The 18,313-nt window shown below is 35.3% G+C and overlaps 2 protein-coding genes across 9 annotated transcripts; one reads left to right on the forward strand and one right to left on the reverse strand.

Annotated features, from left to right (window-relative positions):
* The first annotated feature begins 3,136 nt into the window (after nt 1–3,136).
* LOC125845533 (F-box/FBD/LRR-repeat protein At1g13570-like) lies at nt 3,137–16,583 on the forward strand. Of its 8 annotated transcripts, none has more exons than XM_049525058.1 (4): nt 3,137–3,293; nt 11,069–11,753; nt 11,849–12,013; nt 16,118–16,583. In XM_049525058.1, exons 1-4 carry the CDS (start codon nt 3,145–3,147, stop codon nt 16,448–16,450), a joined length of 1,332 nt encoding a protein of 443 aa, XP_049381015.1. In that variant the 5' UTR covers nt 3,137–3,144; the 3' UTR covers nt 16,451–16,583. The 8 variants fall into 8 exon arrangements, with proteins under 8 accessions (XP_049381015.1, XP_049381021.1, XP_049381017.1 ...); XM_049525064.1 differs by lacking the exon at nt 16,118–16,583 and adding an exon at nt 12,119–12,570; XM_049525060.1 differs by lacking the exon at nt 3,137–3,293 and adding an exon at nt 8,227–8,366 and having other exon boundaries at nt 10,902–11,753; nt 16,118–16,581.
* Nucleotides 4,511–8,167, reverse strand: LOC125845538 (F-box/FBD/LRR-repeat protein At1g13570-like). Its single transcript, XM_049525073.1, has 4 exons — nt 8,045–8,167; nt 5,510–6,312; nt 5,246–5,392; nt 4,511–5,136 (listed from the first exon to the last, which is right to left on the reverse strand). The coding sequence occupies exons 2-4, from the start codon at nt 6,290–6,292 to the stop codon at nt 4,849–4,851; spliced, it is 1,218 nt and encodes a 405-aa protein (XP_049381030.1). The 5' UTR covers nt 6,293–6,312; nt 8,045–8,167; the 3' UTR covers nt 4,511–4,848.
* Nucleotides 16,584–18,313: the final 1,730 nt, after the last annotated feature.

Genomic DNA, 18,313 nt, shown 5'->3' on the forward strand with positions numbered 1-18,313 from the left:
TTACACTTCACGATATTACATTTAATATGCATATGCTTTAAAAACTAAAAAAATTACAAGAAATAAGAGCCTCCACAAGGAGTAGTTTTGAATTTTTGATCCCGCTGAACAAAATCTTTTTAAAATGATATATATTATCTATCGGACATAAATTCTAGTCGTGATGTGTACATACAATTAATTTTGCTTATAAGGCAAGACTTCAAAACATTTCAAGAAGTTACAGATAATAAAGATAGTATTTGGACATGACACAATTGAGCAACTCAAATTTGTCTATGAGTCAAATCTTACGATCAATTGAGTAGGTTCGAGCTCTTGCTTGATAGACAAAACTAATTTATGTCTACGTCCGACGGGCAACAAAGATCATTTTTAATTTTCTCTTGAAAATCTCATGCCCCTTTGATGTGTTGAACTTGTTGAAAATGTTTTTGAGCTGCTACATTACTAGAATTTGCTATATCATCATTGATTTCCCTATCAATTGATTGTGTATTATCATTCTCATGATTTTCATTAATAAAACTCTCATGACAAAGAAATATGAAAAGGGTGTTCATAAAACAACCCAAAATTGGAATTTTTGATAGAACATGTGTAGTTTGTTGAAGATTCATGGTGATTTTTACTCTCAAAATGAAAACTTGTAAAATGTTTTTTGTTGAATGAAGAATTAAGGCAAGTGTTTTTCTTGAATATTGTGAAGAGAATTGGATTAATTTATAGATGGAATTATTGGTGGGACCAAAAAAAAAAAGTTTGAAATATGGTCCATTAATTTACTTGGTAAACAAGTCCAACTTTCTTGTGACTTTCCAACTTTTTTTTATAAAGTATATTTTTATGTTTGGTAACAATAACTTAATTTTAAAATACTTATTTTTCTTTTAATAAAATAATTTTAGTCATACAAATATTAATAATTTATTTTATACTATAAATTTTTTAAAAAATTTCTTTCTTAAATTTCATATTAAGTTAAACTATATCATATAAATTAGACTGAGTGATTCAAAAGGTGAGGCAAAAGATAAAAAGTCAAATTGATGTGGCCACTAATATCTTTTTTTCCAAGTATTAAAAAAAAGAGGTAAGAAAATGACAAAAGAAAGTGGGACGTGGTCATTTGGGTACCAAGCAAATTAAGTAAAATAATGGACTATGCTTTCGAATTTTAGTAAAATAAAATGCAGAGGAATTTTTCGATCGATAAGAGCATTATATGATACACGACTTTTTAAAATTAAAAATAAAATTTTGAGCATTTTGATTCGCTTCGTTAACGTGTGCTTCATATTAAGGCTATTAGATATGCATTTTATACTAAATAATTTATATTTCACTTTTATCGTATAAAAAATTAATTTTTTTTATCCATATATTTGTCATTCGTGATTTATAATTGTTAGTCTTGAACGTGTATATATATATATATATTAATATATTTTTTTCTCCATTTATCTTTTTGAGTTAAACTCTTGCTTTATTTACGCATAAAACCCAATAGACCTTAGAGGTTTGTTGTGTTTTTCGCTTTTGATAACACGGGTCTTCAACAATCAATTTCTATGGTGGGGTTACGAAGAAGTGGAGATATGTGTCCAAATCTTGATAGATAGAGTTATCTAGTATATGTGTTGATGAGAAGTAACAGTTATATGATGAAATTAGTTGAGATGTAGATAGACTTAGCCCCTATGCCTACACATTATTTTTAGAAGTAAGATATTTTCCCTTGTTTCAACACAACAACATATCCGGTGTAATACGATAAATCGGGTCTAAGAAAAATAAAATGTACAGACTTTACCTCTACTTTTGCGAATAGAGAAATTATTTCGAATAATATACCCTATTTCCTTTCCAAGATATACCTCCTCAATTTAACAACATGTATTAGTGTGTCATGACAACTTAGTAATTTTAATAATTTTCACAAATTATGAATTCATGTTTATAAAATAAAATAAAAAATATAACTTAAAATATTTAAATTATATGTCCAAACAAATTACAACTTAAATAAGCTTTATTTCAAATCAATGAAGTCCAAACGACACCTAAATATATACATGGACAAGGCCTAGCTTCACTCTATGTTGTTTTTCCCAATTCATTTCTCCCTCTGGCGACTGAGATTCAAGATACTCAAAAGGGTATTTTTTATTTTTTTAGCGAACGAATTGAGCTACTAAAATTTGTGTTTGTTGCATTTATATAGCTTCTTATGCTTATTTTTATGAGTTAAAATGAATAAATTATTGATTTTCCTTATTGTTAAAGATGATGAATGATAAGAGCTTAGAAGAAGAAGAAGCAAATATAATGTGATTCTAGGTTTCAACTTTTTTGAACTCACAAATGTATTGTGGAGTATTAATGGAAGGTGTTTATGTTGCTCAGACTCTTAAAAAATGCTCTTGAGTCGAGGATCTATCGAAAATAGACTCTCTAACAACCTTTGAGGTAGGGTTAAAGGTATGCATATACCTGTAGCCCCCTCAAACCCTATTTTGTGAGATTACACTGAGTATGTTATTGTACTCTTAAAAAATGTTACAGGGTTTGTGTCAATCCTCCAAAAGTAGTACTCACTTTGCTTCCATTTGTTTGTATTACTTACATTTTTTAGTTCCTTTAGAAAAAAGAATGTCTTTTTCTTTATTTGACCACTCTTTAATTCTAATTTTCTAAATGACACGTTTAAGACCACAAATGAAAGGGCATTTTGGTACATTTTACATATTTTAGTTTAAGACGACACGATTCAAAAGTTTTCTTTTCTTTCTTATACACCGTACCAAGTCAGAACAAGACAAACAAATTAAAACGGAAGGAGCACATTTTTGGTAGATTCGACATGGTGCGACATCATTTTTCGCGAGTCCAAGTAACATAACTTGTAAGAGTGCAACTATACATGGATTTGTTTGTTGGTGCATATCCATGTTACTATGGCAAGGCAAATTAGAGTCAGTATAACATAGATATTTAGAGGAAGTAGTTGTATGAATCATACAACATACAGTATGATTTCAACTAGAATACACCTTTATTTCTTATGTGGAATGTGAAAATAGTTCTGTTATGATAATTTGGAGATCCCTTACTTTGCTTATTTTCTACAGCTTCTTGGTGATTATGAGGATGACTCTTAAGGGAAGAAGGCGTTGTCGAAGTTTACCTCCTGACATCCTTAGCAACCTTCCTGATAACATAATCGATGTTATTCTGATACGTTTGCCTTGTAAAGAAGCTGTGAGGACAAGCATCTTATCGAAGAAATGGAGGTATCATTGGCGCAGATTTACAGAATTGACACTTGATCAATCTCATTGGAGTACAAAAGAGGATTTACTAGATCCTACTGTTAAATTTTCGAAGATTGTTTACCAGCTTTTAACCCTTCATGAAGGACCTATTAATAAGTTTACCATCAACATTGCTGAGTTGAGAAGCTGTCCTGAGATTGACTTCTTCATATATTTCCTCTCGGGGAATGGCATTCAACATCTTGTTCTTCACCTTCCAGGGAATGAAGATGAACTGAACATATTGCCTTCTTCACTTTTCACATGTTCGGGGCTGAAATGCAGCTTCTCAAGCTTTTGTTAGCCAAGTCCCCAGTGTTGGTGAGATCAGAGTGATTATCGATTCATATTCACGCCCCAAAAGAAGATCAAAGATACTTGCTAAGGTATCAAAATTTTGGCATGCATCACCTAAAGTTGAAGTAATCTATCATGATCTTCATAGCAGAAGTATATTTGAAGTTGAAATTAATAGATGGAAACAAATGTTGGTGTAGTAGTAGTACTATAACATTGTGTTTTGATGTGAATGTCTGTTTGGGAACTTGAGCATTTCTGGATGAATGTTTTGATTAGTTTGTTTTGTTAGCCAAGTTCCCAGTCTCTGTTCATGAATGATTTTGTTGAATGTGACATAATCGTGTTGATTCTCCGCAATATGTGATACTCCACCTGAACTGATATTTGAGGTGTGAAACTACGGAAAAAAAAAGATATTTCATGTGTGGTTTAAGGTGAGGAAACACACTATCAATTTTTTTCTTGTTTTATTCACGTGGCTCGAATACAAAATCTTTGATTAAAAGTGAAATGATCCCATGAGCCATTTCAACAACAAATTAATTCAGAGGGGCTTGAGATTATTAACCAATTGTTTTGAAGATAAAAACAACCTTTAGCAGAAATATAGTCGTATAGTCATGTGATCAGGACGATCACAGATTCAACCTGTGAACTAAACTCAATATACATATAGATTCTAAGAATATAATTGATTTCTCACGTCGATCCAAATAATCATATTGAAATGATAAATCTCCATGTCAAACATCCAATAAATAACATATTACCAATAAGAGATGCGATGGAACATTTATCCCGCCTTAATCAGAGATCTTGAATTTGAACCACGAATCCAAATTAGTAAAGCTAGTGGGCACTCAATGGTTAAAACCAAAATAAAAGAACAAATAACATAACTAATTTTTTTATAAAAAGAAGTTTCATAACACTGTAGATTTAAAGGAAAACCAATGCTAATGTTTTTTAGTTCTTCAACAGTGGAGCATGAAAAGTGCAGAGCTCTACCTCCATTTGTTGGGTCAAAGAAGCATTAGAAGGCGCGTAACTCGCGCTTTGGAGGCTAACAAACCTACGTAAACTAGGTGTACGACCCAAAACCGAGTAATTACACAAAGAGTAAAGAACAAACACACCTCAGATACCATTGAAAATAAACAACCATAGTGCAGATTCATATCCAAGCCTCAGACCTCTTTATCAAGCCAAAAACATCCATACCCCCGACTCGTTTTCATTTCCTTTCTAGCTGACATTCAACTTTAGCTTTACCTGATGCCCGCTGAAATGTTGTTAACTCTGCAAGTATCTTGACACCTTTTTCTTCGTCTACCAATTGTAGGTCGGGCTCAACTAGCATTTTCACCAGCATCGGAGATTTGGCCAATAGAAGCTTGATAAGCGCCATGTCAAGCTTTGTGCCTATTATTCCTACAACCTTAACCGACTTAAGGTAATTCAATGTCACATCTGAGAAGCTCGCAGAAACTTCATTAACTTTATTATCTGATTCTATAGACACCTAAGAAAGATAAAGAAGGTTGAAGATCTAATGAGTACGAGGATAAGTCACCATAACGTATGAACAGCAGATACAAAAGAAAAAGAGAAACATAAACATCATAAAGAACCTGCACTTCAAGATGTTGTAAACATGGGGAGCTTCGTATCAAGCAAAGAGCACATGAAAGATCAGTTAACTCATCCAGTGATACGTAAAGACGTTTAAGATTGTTAAGAGCAGAGGAAAGCCTTCTTGGTACTGAAGCAGTCAAAAACTACAAAGAAAAAATGAAAAACCAAGATGACTCAAAGCCTAAAAGATGAAAATGTAAATATACCAATTTTAATGAAACTGCATCGGCATTAATATGAAGTTCTGAAGCAACATTTACCTGGAAACTTCCGTATTCCAAGTGGAGATGCTCAAGAGAAAGAAGCGGCTGAAAAAAATTGTCAAGATCACATTTTTCTGATTCCTCAAAAGATTCTCCATAGAAAAGAGAGAGTTTTGCAAGATGCGGAGAATTTTTCAAGGAGATATATTTTATACAGCCTAAGAAGTCGAAGGATCTCAACTTGGGAGCTCTAATTTGAAAGTGGTTCATGGAATCAAAGAATTTCAACACTAGCTTCTCAAGCAATGGGCTAGAAGAGATTAAACTTTCTAGTGATCTGGAAGAAACTGATACATGACACAGTTCCAGGCTAATTAACATATTGAACCCTTCGAAGGCCGGTGGAGGACATATTTGACAATTTTGGAGGGTCAAGTGACTCAACTGCAAACACGTGAAAAATGAAGAAGGCAGTTTGAGTCTGTTCCACTCTGAAAATTGAAGAACGAGATGCTGAATGCCTTTCCTAGAGAGGAAATGTAACAAGCTGCAAATCTTAGGATACTTTTTCAGTTTAGACATGGAAAGGGTGAAATGAGTAATCGGTCCTTGATGAAGGGTCAAAATGTTGTACATAATGGTTGTAAACCTAATAGAAGGAGATAGTAAGTTATCTGTCGTCTTCCAAAGTTCATCATCAAGCGTCAACTGTGGAAGTTTGCTCCACTTGTACCTCCATTTCTTTGATAAGATGCTTGTCCTCACAGCATCTCGCAAAGGCAAAGGCATCAAAATGGCATTGATAACATTCTCAGGTAAATCAGTAATCTCAGGAGGCATTGTACAACACCAGTAGTAATCTGCAAGAAAATAAACAAGAGCACAAAGTTAAGTAATCTCCAATTATTTGCATATAGTAAACAGACGACAGTGANCGATAAGATGCTTGTCCTCACAACATCTCGCAAAGGCAAAGGCATCAAAATGGCATTGATAACATTCTCAGGTAAATCAGTAATCTCAGGAGGCATTGTACAACACCAGTAGTAATCTGCAAGAAAATAAACAAGAGCACAAAGTTAAGTAATCTCCAATTATTTGCATATAGTAAACAGACGACAGTGATCCATCTCTTCTAAGTATCAATGAATTGCATTCTTTAGAGCAAGAATACCTTTCTACAAATACTTCAAGAATACAGACTTGTTATCGGAAAGGAAAAGTCAAACACATACACGAGAATCATAGTGCCTTTTACCAGCATTTGGTAAATTTCACTCTTAAAATCAGCTTTGTAATTGTTCCACGGCTTTAGCTGGATTTGACATCAAATCAGCTACTACTAGATTCCCGAAGACCTAACACTTACATTAGAATAACCTAAATATCAGGTTAAGTTCTATTATATATTACCAATAAAGGAAATGTACCATAACTCAGCTCACCTAAAAGCAGTTAAAAGAAAATTTTCAGCTTACCAAGACCTAAGATTTTTGGTGAAGATCAAAGAGGTGGAGTTACCTTTTCCCGAGATTGTTGCCAAATGCCCTTCTTTAAGTACTTTTGCCTAGGGTCTGTTTTATTCTTTTCCTCACCCAAGGATGTAGCCTATCGGTTAGTGAAGGTGAGATGAAAACCATAGGTGATTAGGTTCAAATCTAGATTTAGGTGATTTCAATAGAGTTTACAAGTTCCAAAGAAATAGTCAAGGCACAAAAGTAAGCCAGGGAAACTCCATTTAAAGATGGGAAGAATAACTCCCTGTCTCGTTTCTAATTTAATTTTTTTCTTATAGTCCGAATCCTCACTCAATTCACTAGTCATGGTGTTTTTGTAATCCAAGAATTTTCCATATTGTTTTCTTTAAATGGTGGTGTTTGGACCAGCTTAAGCACGTCTCGACTACTCCACTCACCACCCCACCCACAACCCACACGTACCGGGTAGCTCCCGGTCTCATTTCTAAAATAAAGATTCAATTTTTTTGGTAATCCAATTCCCCACTCCAAACAATAGTCTAGGTGTTTTTGCAATCCAAGAATTTTCCATGTTGTTTTCTTTAAATGGTGGTGTTTGGACCAGCTGAAGCACATCTTGACCACTCCACCCCAACCCACAACTACCGGGTAACTCCATCCACCCGAGCTTAAGTACATCTTAACTATTCCACTCACAACCTACCACCCCACAACCCACAAGTACCAGGTAACTCAATCCACCCGAGCTTAAGCACATCTCAATTCCCAACTATTCCACCCACACCCCACAACCCACAAGAACCAGGTAACTCTGTCCACCCGAGCTTAAGCACATCATGACTATTCCGCCCTCAACACACAAGTATCAAGTAACTTTGTCCACCCAACCTTGGACAAAATATGAGAAAATCATTGGTTCTTTATTTTATAATTAGAATTTTCCACATAGTACTTCTCTATAATCATTTACTTCCACAAAGATTCAATTTTTATTGACTTAAAGAAAGAACACAAGCACAAACCCAAAGGAACCAACAACTAAAACAGAAGCAAATTTTCTGATATAAAAACACACAATAAACACATATATAATAGAAGAAGACTTATCGTTTACCAAGCAAGAAGATTGCTGATGATATAAAATCCAAAAAAGACTGAATCTTTGCCTCTCTTCTCAAAAACCCTTGTGACTACTCCTCTTCTTTAGCGCTTTTAGGGCAAAATTTTTGTACTTTCTTCTGATTTATTCGGGGAAAAATAGGGGAGAGAGAGACTTCAATTTTAAGCCAAGTGTCCATTTGTGGCAAATTTACACTTTTAACCTTATTCTGTGCTCACTTTTTATTTTTGTGCTTACTGTCTTGTAACATAAATTTATCTTCCGACGAAATTCGCCATTGTCGCCGCCTGCCAGAACTTCGATTTTGAGGCTTGAGGTAAAGTCATTAAATAATCAATTGATATTCTTCATTATTTTTGAGTAATGAAGACAATATATATATCGAATTTCATATGAAAGTTTGCCCCTTTTGTTCTTCTCAAAATCTCATTTGCTTGTTGGTTGCTTTTGTGCACTCTCCCCGTTTCAATTTGTTTGTCTGATTTTGAGTTGACATGTAATTTAAGAAAGTAAATAAGACTTTTTGAATCTTGTGGTATTAAATTAAATATGTTAAAAATGTAGCAAAATGCTCTTCAATCCTGTGGCATATGTGGAAAGTTCGAAGTGAAGAGTGAAAGAAACATTCTTTTTGAAACAGATTAAAAAGAAAAGTAAGTTAGTGGTGTCGAATTCACATTGTGGTTTTGAATTTTGATGGTTTGGTTTTGAGTTTCTACTTAGAAACACAAGGGAATGAGGATAGTTTAGTCATGATTTATGAGTTTTTGTACTTATCTCGGAAGAATGCTTGTTGAGTCCTCTTCATCTGCTTGTTTTTTTTTACTTCCAAAAAACGCATATTTAGGTGTACTGAGAGCATAGTGTTTCCTGAAATTGAATGTAAGCTTTTAAAAAACCTGAATCTGCTGAAGACATTTAGTTAGTGTTTAACTTATCAAAGTCTATCAAAGGTAAATGAATCAAATAGTTGGTTTTAGGAGAGTTGGTAGCTGTTGGTTTTCTAAGAATGTTCTTCGAGTTTAGGATGATAATTTGCAAAAGACTACAAATTTTATTCATAACGAGTAGGGAAATTTAAAGAAACACGATAATAGCTCTAGGGCATCACATCATAATTCTCGTACGACATGCTAATCATCCTCTTCGCTATCATGTGCTACTTCAATGTCATTCTCTTCTTTGTGTGGATTTCAACCCCAACCATAATCATCACAATTAAGTCCAAGGTTCTCGGCAAGCTCTCTAATCTCTTGGCTATGGTCGAGAAAATTGATCACTTTACTTGACAACATATAGCCTCCCTATAGTTGGATAATAATTTAACGTTTCTGTCAAATGCTTTGGAAAGTCCTTGCCACTCTTGAATAGTTAGGTATAATGGACCAGAAGAGTCGTGATGCAATTTTTCGTTCTCCATACTCTTATAGATCTCCTTTCTAAAACTTCATGTCTTCCAATGCATGAAACCCAACAAGTGACTTTTCCATTTCAAGAATTTCTTTATACAAAAGCTGAATTACTGNAGTCCAAGGTTCTCCGCAAGCTCTCTAATCTCTTGGCTATGGTCGAGAAAATTGCTCACTTTACTTGACAACAATATGGCCTCCCTATCGTTGGATAATAATTTAACGCTTCTGTCAAATGCTTAGGAAAGACCTTGCCACTCTTGAATAGTTGGTATAATGGACCAGAAGAGTCGTGATGCAATTTTTCGTTCTCCATACTCTTATAGATCTCCTTTCTAAAACTTCATGTCTTCCGATGCATGAAACCCAACAAGTGACTTTTCCATTTCAAGAATTTCTTATACAAAAGCTGAATTACTGCTATGTCATCTGTCTGTTGGCAATTGAGTGAAACCGTAAAAGGAATATCAGCTGCCATGTCATGAAATGGCAAGCCTCTGTAGCAACAAGCATTTCCACTTGGGGTATGCCAAAAAATATGATTCGGTTTCTGTTTTTTTTATTTTTTTCCCTTTAGACCCACAAATGTATCTTGTGAAGTATTGATGGAAGGTGCTCTTGCTGTAAGAATGATATTAATGGATATTAAGCTCTGTAATGTATATAGTAGGGGTGTGTGGAATTATCCCGTATGGGTATGTCTAAGTTTTTTTCATATATTTTGAAGAATCGGCAAGAAATATCCAAATAACATAGATATCAAGAGGAGATAGTTCACAGATTCAATACGTAATATCAAGAACAATTGTACTCCCTCCGTTCCCATTTAAGTGTCTTAGTTTGACTAGGCACAAGGAAAAATAATTTAAAGAGAGACTTAATGTGTCTAACGTACTAAAATGTCCTTTGAATCTTGTGGTTATAAACTTGTCATGTAGGATATTTGAATTGTCAACTCACTAAATATAGAAAGGGGCACTCTTTTTGGGATAGAACAAAAACTAAAGTAAGACACTTAAATTGGGACGGAGGGAGTGTATTTTCGTTTAGTCTTTGGTGCAACATTGCTCCCTTTGATGTAAATGATAGTAACACCATTGTTGACTTTCTTAGATCATTACACAACTTGTGATGTTTGCACATTTTGGTTGTAACTTTTGCTCACCATTTCCTTTATGCTGGTATTATAATAAAAGTTCCTCATTACCTGTCAAAAGAAAAAAAAAAGCGATATTGACTGTTTTATTTTCAACTAGAATGCACCTTTACGTCTATGTTGATTTGACAATGTGAATAGTTGTTCTGTCCAGATAGTTTGAAGATTCCTTACTTTGTATTATTGTTTATTTTCTATGGGTTTTTGGTGATTATAATTACAAGTGATCCTTCTGTTCTTGTGTTGATTAGATTCCTTACTTTGTATTAATGCTTATTTTCTACAGGTTCTTGGTGTTAAGTGTTACGTGATGCCTCCTAAGGGAAGAAAGCATTGTCGAAAGTTACCTCCCGACTTCCTTAGCGACCTTCCTGATAACGTGATCGATGTTATTCTGATGCGTTTGCCTTGTAAAGAAGCTGTGAGGACAAGCATCTTATCAAAGAAATGGAGGTATCACTGGTGTAGAATTACAGAGTTGAATCTTGATTCACATCTTTGGGAAACAAAAATGGATAAACTATACCCTACAGTCAAATTTACGAAGATTATCTACCAGATTTTGTCTCTTCATGAAGGCCCAATTACTAAGTTTAGCCTCGACATTGCTGTTCTGAAAAGCTGTCCTAATATTGACAACTTCATACATTTTCTGTCTAGGAATGATATTCAACAACTTGTTCTTGAGCTTCCATGGGGTAAAATGTACAACTTGCCTTCTTCACTTTTCACATTTTCGCTGCTGAGTCATCTAACTCTTCATAATTGCGTAATACATCCTCCATCGGACTTTCAAGGATTTGATAAGTTAATTAGCCTGAAACTATGTGATGTCACTATCTCTCCTGAATTGCTCGGAAGTTTAATATCTCAATGCCCGTTGCTTGATAAGTTGGAGCTGGAAATCTCGGAAGATTCACTTTCAGATGTAATAGAAATTAATGCCCCCAAGCTGAGATCTTTCGATTTCACAGGCAATATAACTTTTATCTGTCTAATGAATGTACCTCTTCTGGCAGAAGTATCTCTGAGCTTATATCAGGGTTCTTCTATGGAGGCAGATAATTTCTTTTTTGCAATGTTTTTCGAGTCGTGTACTGCTCTCGAGAGACTCTTCTTGCACTTCAATGGTTCTGAGGTAGATAATCTTTCATTACTTCATTTTTAGAGCTTTAACATGTGGAATTTCTTTTGGGCTAACTCATCTTGAACTTTGGTATTTTTTTTCCATAGATACAGCCTGAAGATGATGACGAAGTAGCTACGAGGCTTCCCTTTGATGTTAACTGTGTCAAATATCTTTACCTACGTTTTCTTTTTCTGGAGGAGTCGTATGACCTCTCACATGTTCTTTGCTGTATAAGAAGCTTCCCATATTTAGAATATCTCGAAATACAGGTTCTTAGTGCTTTGACTCTTTTCCTTCTTTCTAATCTTGTATTATTTTTCGTATTTGTTACATCCTGAATAATCTGAGAAGTGACTTATTGTTATCTTTCTTAGGTTGGCTTTGGAGATGATGGTATTATAGAATCCCTTGAACTCGAACATTTCACAGATTTGACATTAAATCACCTCAGGGAAATTAAGGTAGAACGCTTTGAAGGAACACCGCCTGAGATGCAACTTCTCAAGCTTTTGTTAGCCAAGTCCCCGGGATTGGTTAGAATGCTAATCGATACATGGATTCCAGATGACACTATTGTATCAAGACCAGGTGCATTCACTGAGGTATCAAAATTTTGGCGTGCATCGCCTAAAGCACAAGTAGTCCATAAATCATGATCTTTGTCGTTGTATAGTGCATCACCTAAACTTGAGTTTCTGTAATAAGATACACAGACAGTGAATATCTGTTAAGAACATGAGCATTTCTGGATGAATGTTTTGATTAGTTTGTTTGTAATAACATTAGTCATTACATGTTAAGGAATTTTTACATTTAGTGTCTGCTTCATGATTGATTTTTGGAGTGATAGATTCGTGCGAAAGTAATAGCCTTATGTTATGGCTGCTCCCAACTTACGGGGGCTTGCGAGCAGTTCAAAATAGTTGAATCTTTCTTTGTTTCACTTTTTGCTGTTGTGGTTTGCAGTGTGTTGATTCACTGTCTGGTCAATTCAATTTATATTATTTATATAAGTTAATAAAATATTCTTCTCGTTTTAAAATAAGTAATGTTTGTACCTTAGGAGTTAGGTATATCCCTTAAAAAAACTAATCATTCTTAGAAAATAAGGAGTGTTTTTACTAATTTACCTCTAATTAAATGCCTTGGAGAAAGAAATGATTCTTTAATGATATAAAACATCGTGTATTAAAACAAGGGTTATTTTGGAAGAGTACAATCAATTCTTTCTCCTTTTTTTTTACGTGCGGCGTTCGAAGCCCCAGCTAACTCCGAATTACACACTCTAGGGTCCATTTGGGGGTGTTCGAAGCCCTGACTAACTCCGGATCACGCACTTTAGGCCCATTTGGGGGTGATAACTCCAACCATGTTAAGGTGAATCAGTCCCACTATTGCACCACAACCATGTTGGTAGCTCAGTTCTTTCTTGAAATCTTAAAATACAAATTATTTTAGAATGGAGAAAGTACCAACTAACCTAATACATGAATCTTACTATTCCCTCTGTCCATTTTGTCCATGTTTGACGTAACATATCCCTTGAGAAACAACAAGTAAAATGATAATTTTACTATATCTCCTCTATTAATTATTAGTCATCTATGCTACGATATTAATAGTACGATTTCATAACAAGAGTAAAACAGACACAAAATTTCATATTTACTAACTTGACTAATATATGTTCGCACCACATATAATTCAAAATACTTTTTCATTCTACCTTGTTTTTCTCGCCTCGATATTTAGTATTCGTATTTCACTTATACCCGAAACTCAAATCCGACCCGGTAATATACTATAATGTATTTTCTCAATTTCTCTTTCTTTCCAAACCCCATGCCCTAGATTAGGATAAAACTCATAAAAATTTACAAATAGGGCATAAGGCGTTTGACAAAATTCCGAAGAGAAAAAGGACAATCCTTCTTCCTTGGTAAGCTTTAAATCTTTTTCCATTATAATTTGGTTATTATTCTGTATTTTTATCATTTTCTTTCGTTTTCTCGATGAACTTACAATCTCTGAAAATAAGTGTATTGGGCGAATTTAGGATTTTTAGAATATGAATGTACCAATGAAAATGAAGAAAATGTATAAAGCGGAAATTGATCCCGACTCATCTAGGTAAATAACTCAACATTTTCAATCAGGTGCATCATTTAATTTTATGAAGAGACCATGGGTTTACGTGCCCAGTAATTAGCATATAAATTAACCCCTGGACTTTTAGTTGTTGGTTTCCTTTTGGGTGTGTGTGTATGTTCTTTAAGTTGATAAAAGTTACTTCCTTTTTGTAGTTTTTAGTTTCAAAGCATAAAAAGCTATATAAGTTTGTCCCAAAAATCTTACAAAGATAGTGTTTTTTGGATGGTTCAGATTCCAGTGGTGTCAGAAAATATTATAGGTGATTTCTTCGTATCTGCTTAAGGCTGACGGGTAGAGATACGAGATATATTTATTGGTGGGAGGTAGCAGGTACGTAGTGGTATAGTTGAGTTTAGTGCAAGTTGGCATAGGGAATGTTTTAACCTGCTTACTCGATTTTTTTTCCACGTGTACTGCGACTTAGAACTCTTTGGAGTGTGATGTTCATGTAGCATGTCATATTCCTCCGGGGGTATTTTAATATGAAATCGTGGTAGTTCATAGGTTTCTGTGTGGGAAGAATAATTTTGGTTTGAACCTTGCGAAATGGTGATAGTTTAAGATATTTTTAACCCAAGTCTTTTAGCCTTCCCCTTGTTTTCTTCTTCAGAAAATTGAGGCTAATTCTTTTCCACTCACTGTGTGTATATGTGTTTCTATGTCGCGTCGAACTTGAGGAGTGAAAATTGGGGGTCTTTAGTTTTCTCTGTGTGAATAGAATTTCTAAATATTGTTTTTCACTTACATTCTTCTTCGTAATTGTTAAGGAAATGATCAAATGGTTCAATATAACCTATTACAGTTTGAATAGAAGATTTGAACACAAAAATATTTCCTATGTTGATTTGGCATTGTGAATAGCCGCTGTCTTGATAGTTTAGAGATTCCTTACTTCGTGTTATTGTCTAGTTACTACATATTCTTGGTGATTATTGTTGGAAGTGTTCCTTTCGTTCTTATGTTGATTTGACTATATGAATAGTTGTTATGTCCAGATTAGTTGGAGAGACCTTATTTCATACTATTGCTTATTTTCTACAGCTTCTCAGTGATCATTGTTATATGATGCCTCCTAAGGCAAGAAAGCTTCGTCGAAGTCTAGTTCCCGATGCCCTTAGCTACCTCCCTGATAATATAATTGATGTCATTCTGATGTGTTTGCCTTCTAAAGATGCTGTGAGAACAAGCATCTTATCAAAGAAATGGAGGTATCACTGGTGTCGACTTACAAAGTTGGAGCTTGATGAATCTCTTTGGATAACAAAGAAGGATTTACTGAACCCTACAATAAAATTTAGAAAGACTATGTACCAGTTTTTGAGCCTTCATGAAGGACCCATCACTAAGTTTACCCTTGATGTTGTTCATCTAGCAAGCTGTCCTGAGATTGACAACTTCATATATTTCCTCTCGAGGAATGACATTCAACATCTTGCACTTCACCTTCCACTTAGAAAGGAATACAAATTGCCTTCCTTACTTTTCGCATGTTCACAGCTGAGGCATCTAAGTCTTTGTTATTGCTCAATACAACATCCATCAGCCTTTCAAGGATTTGATAAGTTAATTAGCCTGAATTTATGTGAAGTCAATATTTCTTCTGAGTTACTGGAAAGTTTAATATCTCATTGCCCGTTGCTTGAGGAGTTGGAGCTGGATATCGCAAACAAGTCAGACACAATTGAAATTAATGCCCCCATGTTGAGGTCGTTCGATCTCTCAGGTAATATAAGTTCTGTCTGCCTAAAGAATGTCCCTCGTCTGGTAAAAGTATTGCTGTATGGTGACTATATTAAAGCAGAGGATCTTGATTTTGCAAAGCTTTTCGAGTGTTGTCCTGCTCTTGAGCACCTCCTCTTTTTCTCCCTTGATTCCGGGGTAAATATTGCTTGATGACCTCATTATTATAACTTTAGTGGATGAAATTTCATTTGGGCTGACTTAATCTTGATATTCGGTAATTGTTTCCTAGTTCTCTGCTGGAGCAGGGTATGAAGCACCAACAAGACTTCCGTTTAATCTTAACAGCGTCAAACGATTTACCCTGCCTGACATTATGCTGGTGGAATCATATAAGCTCTCATATGCTCTTTGCTTGATAAGAAGTTTCCCATATTTAGAATATCTCGAAATACAGGTTCTTAGTACTTCGGCTCTTCTAATTTCTTTCTTTCTTTCTTTCCTCAATAATCTATGAGTTGACTTCTTGTTATCTTTCTTAGGTTCATGAATATGGATATGACTATGAAGATGAAGATGACGAGGATGAACCTATTCCAGAACCCCTTGAGCTCAAACATTTATCCGATGTGACATTTAATCACCTCAAGGAAGTTAGGCTAGGCTGCTTAACAGGGACAACGTCTGAGTTGCTGCTTATCAAATTTTTGTTAGCCGAGTCCCCAGTGTTGGAGAGAATGCTAATCGATCGACAGTATCTTGATCATGAACAGCTCGACACAAGATTACAAATATTCAGAGAGATATCAAGTTTTTCGCGGGCATCACCTAAAGCAGAAGTTGTCTACATAGATTTAGGCGGATCATTGGCTTAGTAGAAGTTAAAAGACACAAAAGAGAAACAAACGTTGATGTAGTAATATGACACACTTGTTTATTTCTCTATTTGATCAAGTGCATATATCGCACAGCTTGAAGGTAATTAAGAGGCTGTTTTTTTCGTTTCTTCGGCTTATTGAGATTAATGTGTATAATTAGGTGACATCTTTTAAGTGGTTAATGTATCTACGTAATGGGCACTTGAGAACACAAGCATATCTCCCCCCCAACCCCAACCCCCTCCCCCATGTTAAGTTGAAAGTATAGTATGAATAATCATGGGTTTATTAGGTACTCAATTAAAACAAAATATAGTTCAAGTATTTAGATGCAATTTACTATCAAGTTTAATGGATTAATAGAATAGATAAGTAAGAGAGAGGGCGACACCAGCTAGCAGAACGGACGGAATGAGAAGAAATCCCCAGGATGGAAAGAAGCTTGAAAGAGAGAACCAGGAATGAAATAGCGAGACCAAACGAGCAAAAAGCCACGAAGGTTGACGATAAGAGCGTAAGACTTTATGCGAGAGGGTAGAGCCCTTGATCCTTTCAAGAATGTAATTATCCTTAATATTAAGGAGCCAATTTAGAACCTTTATAGTAGATTAAAAGAAAGAACAGACTCATATGAAAGTTCCCCAGAAAAAATGGCTGTTGTTGAATCAGCTGTGAAATACGCTCTTGCTCACGAATCTGCTGTTCTAGCTCAGACCAGGCTATCTCCGAGAAAATAGGGGTCCCGAACGGGAGAAGAATAAGGCAGGCTGTCCTTTGACTAGTTTGTTGTTTTTTCTGGGGAATTTGCTTGTCAACGAAATTCCACTCATAAGTAGGTTCACATCGTGATCTAAGTTCCATTTCCCATCGAGAGGTTATGATACTGGTAAAGAGTCCTATCCTTCTCCTTGGGTTATGAAATAATTCAATAGCTCCGGGCTCCCTCACTGCATTCCAAGGCAAGCTCCTACTAGATCCTACTATTCCTGATATTCCTACTGGATTTGAGCAACTCGAGTATGAACACTGTATCGCTATGCCCCTCGCTTAGCCCCGCTCTTTGGTTTAGGATGGATCCGGACTGGACTAAGCTTGAAGATCTAATTACGGACTGGAAGCGAAAATACCGTAAAAATGGCTTCTTTCTTCGAGGACTCTTTTGTAATAGCTTGATGAGCCGAACCAACAAGAGATATTACGTTCTACCCTCTGCTTCGAGCCCGGCCGAGAGTGAGCTTCCCGATAGTCTCTTCCTTCCTAGAAATAGAACTCTAACTATCAAACCCGTCCCGTCTCCTTACTCGAGATATCTGAGATAGCTCCGTAAACTAATAACTTATAATAGACGAGCCCATTATCCTTATGTTCCGAACTTGCTTCTTGGTACAAGGGGAGGGGCGAAGAATTCTAGTTATAGTTCTTCTTCTGCCTAATCTTTAGTACCGCTTTGAGATTGAATCTTTAGAACCATGTGCCTAAGAGGGCGAGGACCTTTATAGCCATAATTCTTCCCCCGGTTCTACCTCCTTCTGCAATNGGGTATTTTAATATGAAATCATGATAGTTCATAGGGTTCTGTGAGGGACGAATAATTTTGGTTTGGTACTTGCAAAATGGTGATAGTTTAAGATATTTTTAACCTATTCACTCTTTTTCTTTACTGTTATAGGAGTCTTTTAGCCTTCCCCTTGTTTTCTTCTTCAGAAAATTGAGGCTAACTCTTTTCCACTCACTGTGTGTATATGTGTTTCTATGTCGTGTCGAACTTGGGAGTGAAAATTGAGGATCTTCAGTTTTCTGGCGTGTACTGTATAAAGTAACTCTCTTTCTCTGTCGTGTTCCCAGTGTACCTCTTCTCAT

The sequence above is a fragment of the Solanum stenotomum genome, chromosome 11 (genome assembly GCF_019186545.1).
Source record: "Solanum stenotomum isolate F172 chromosome 11, ASM1918654v1, whole genome shotgun sequence".
Taxonomy (NCBI): domain Eukaryota; kingdom Viridiplantae; phylum Streptophyta; class Magnoliopsida; order Solanales; family Solanaceae; genus Solanum; species Solanum stenotomum.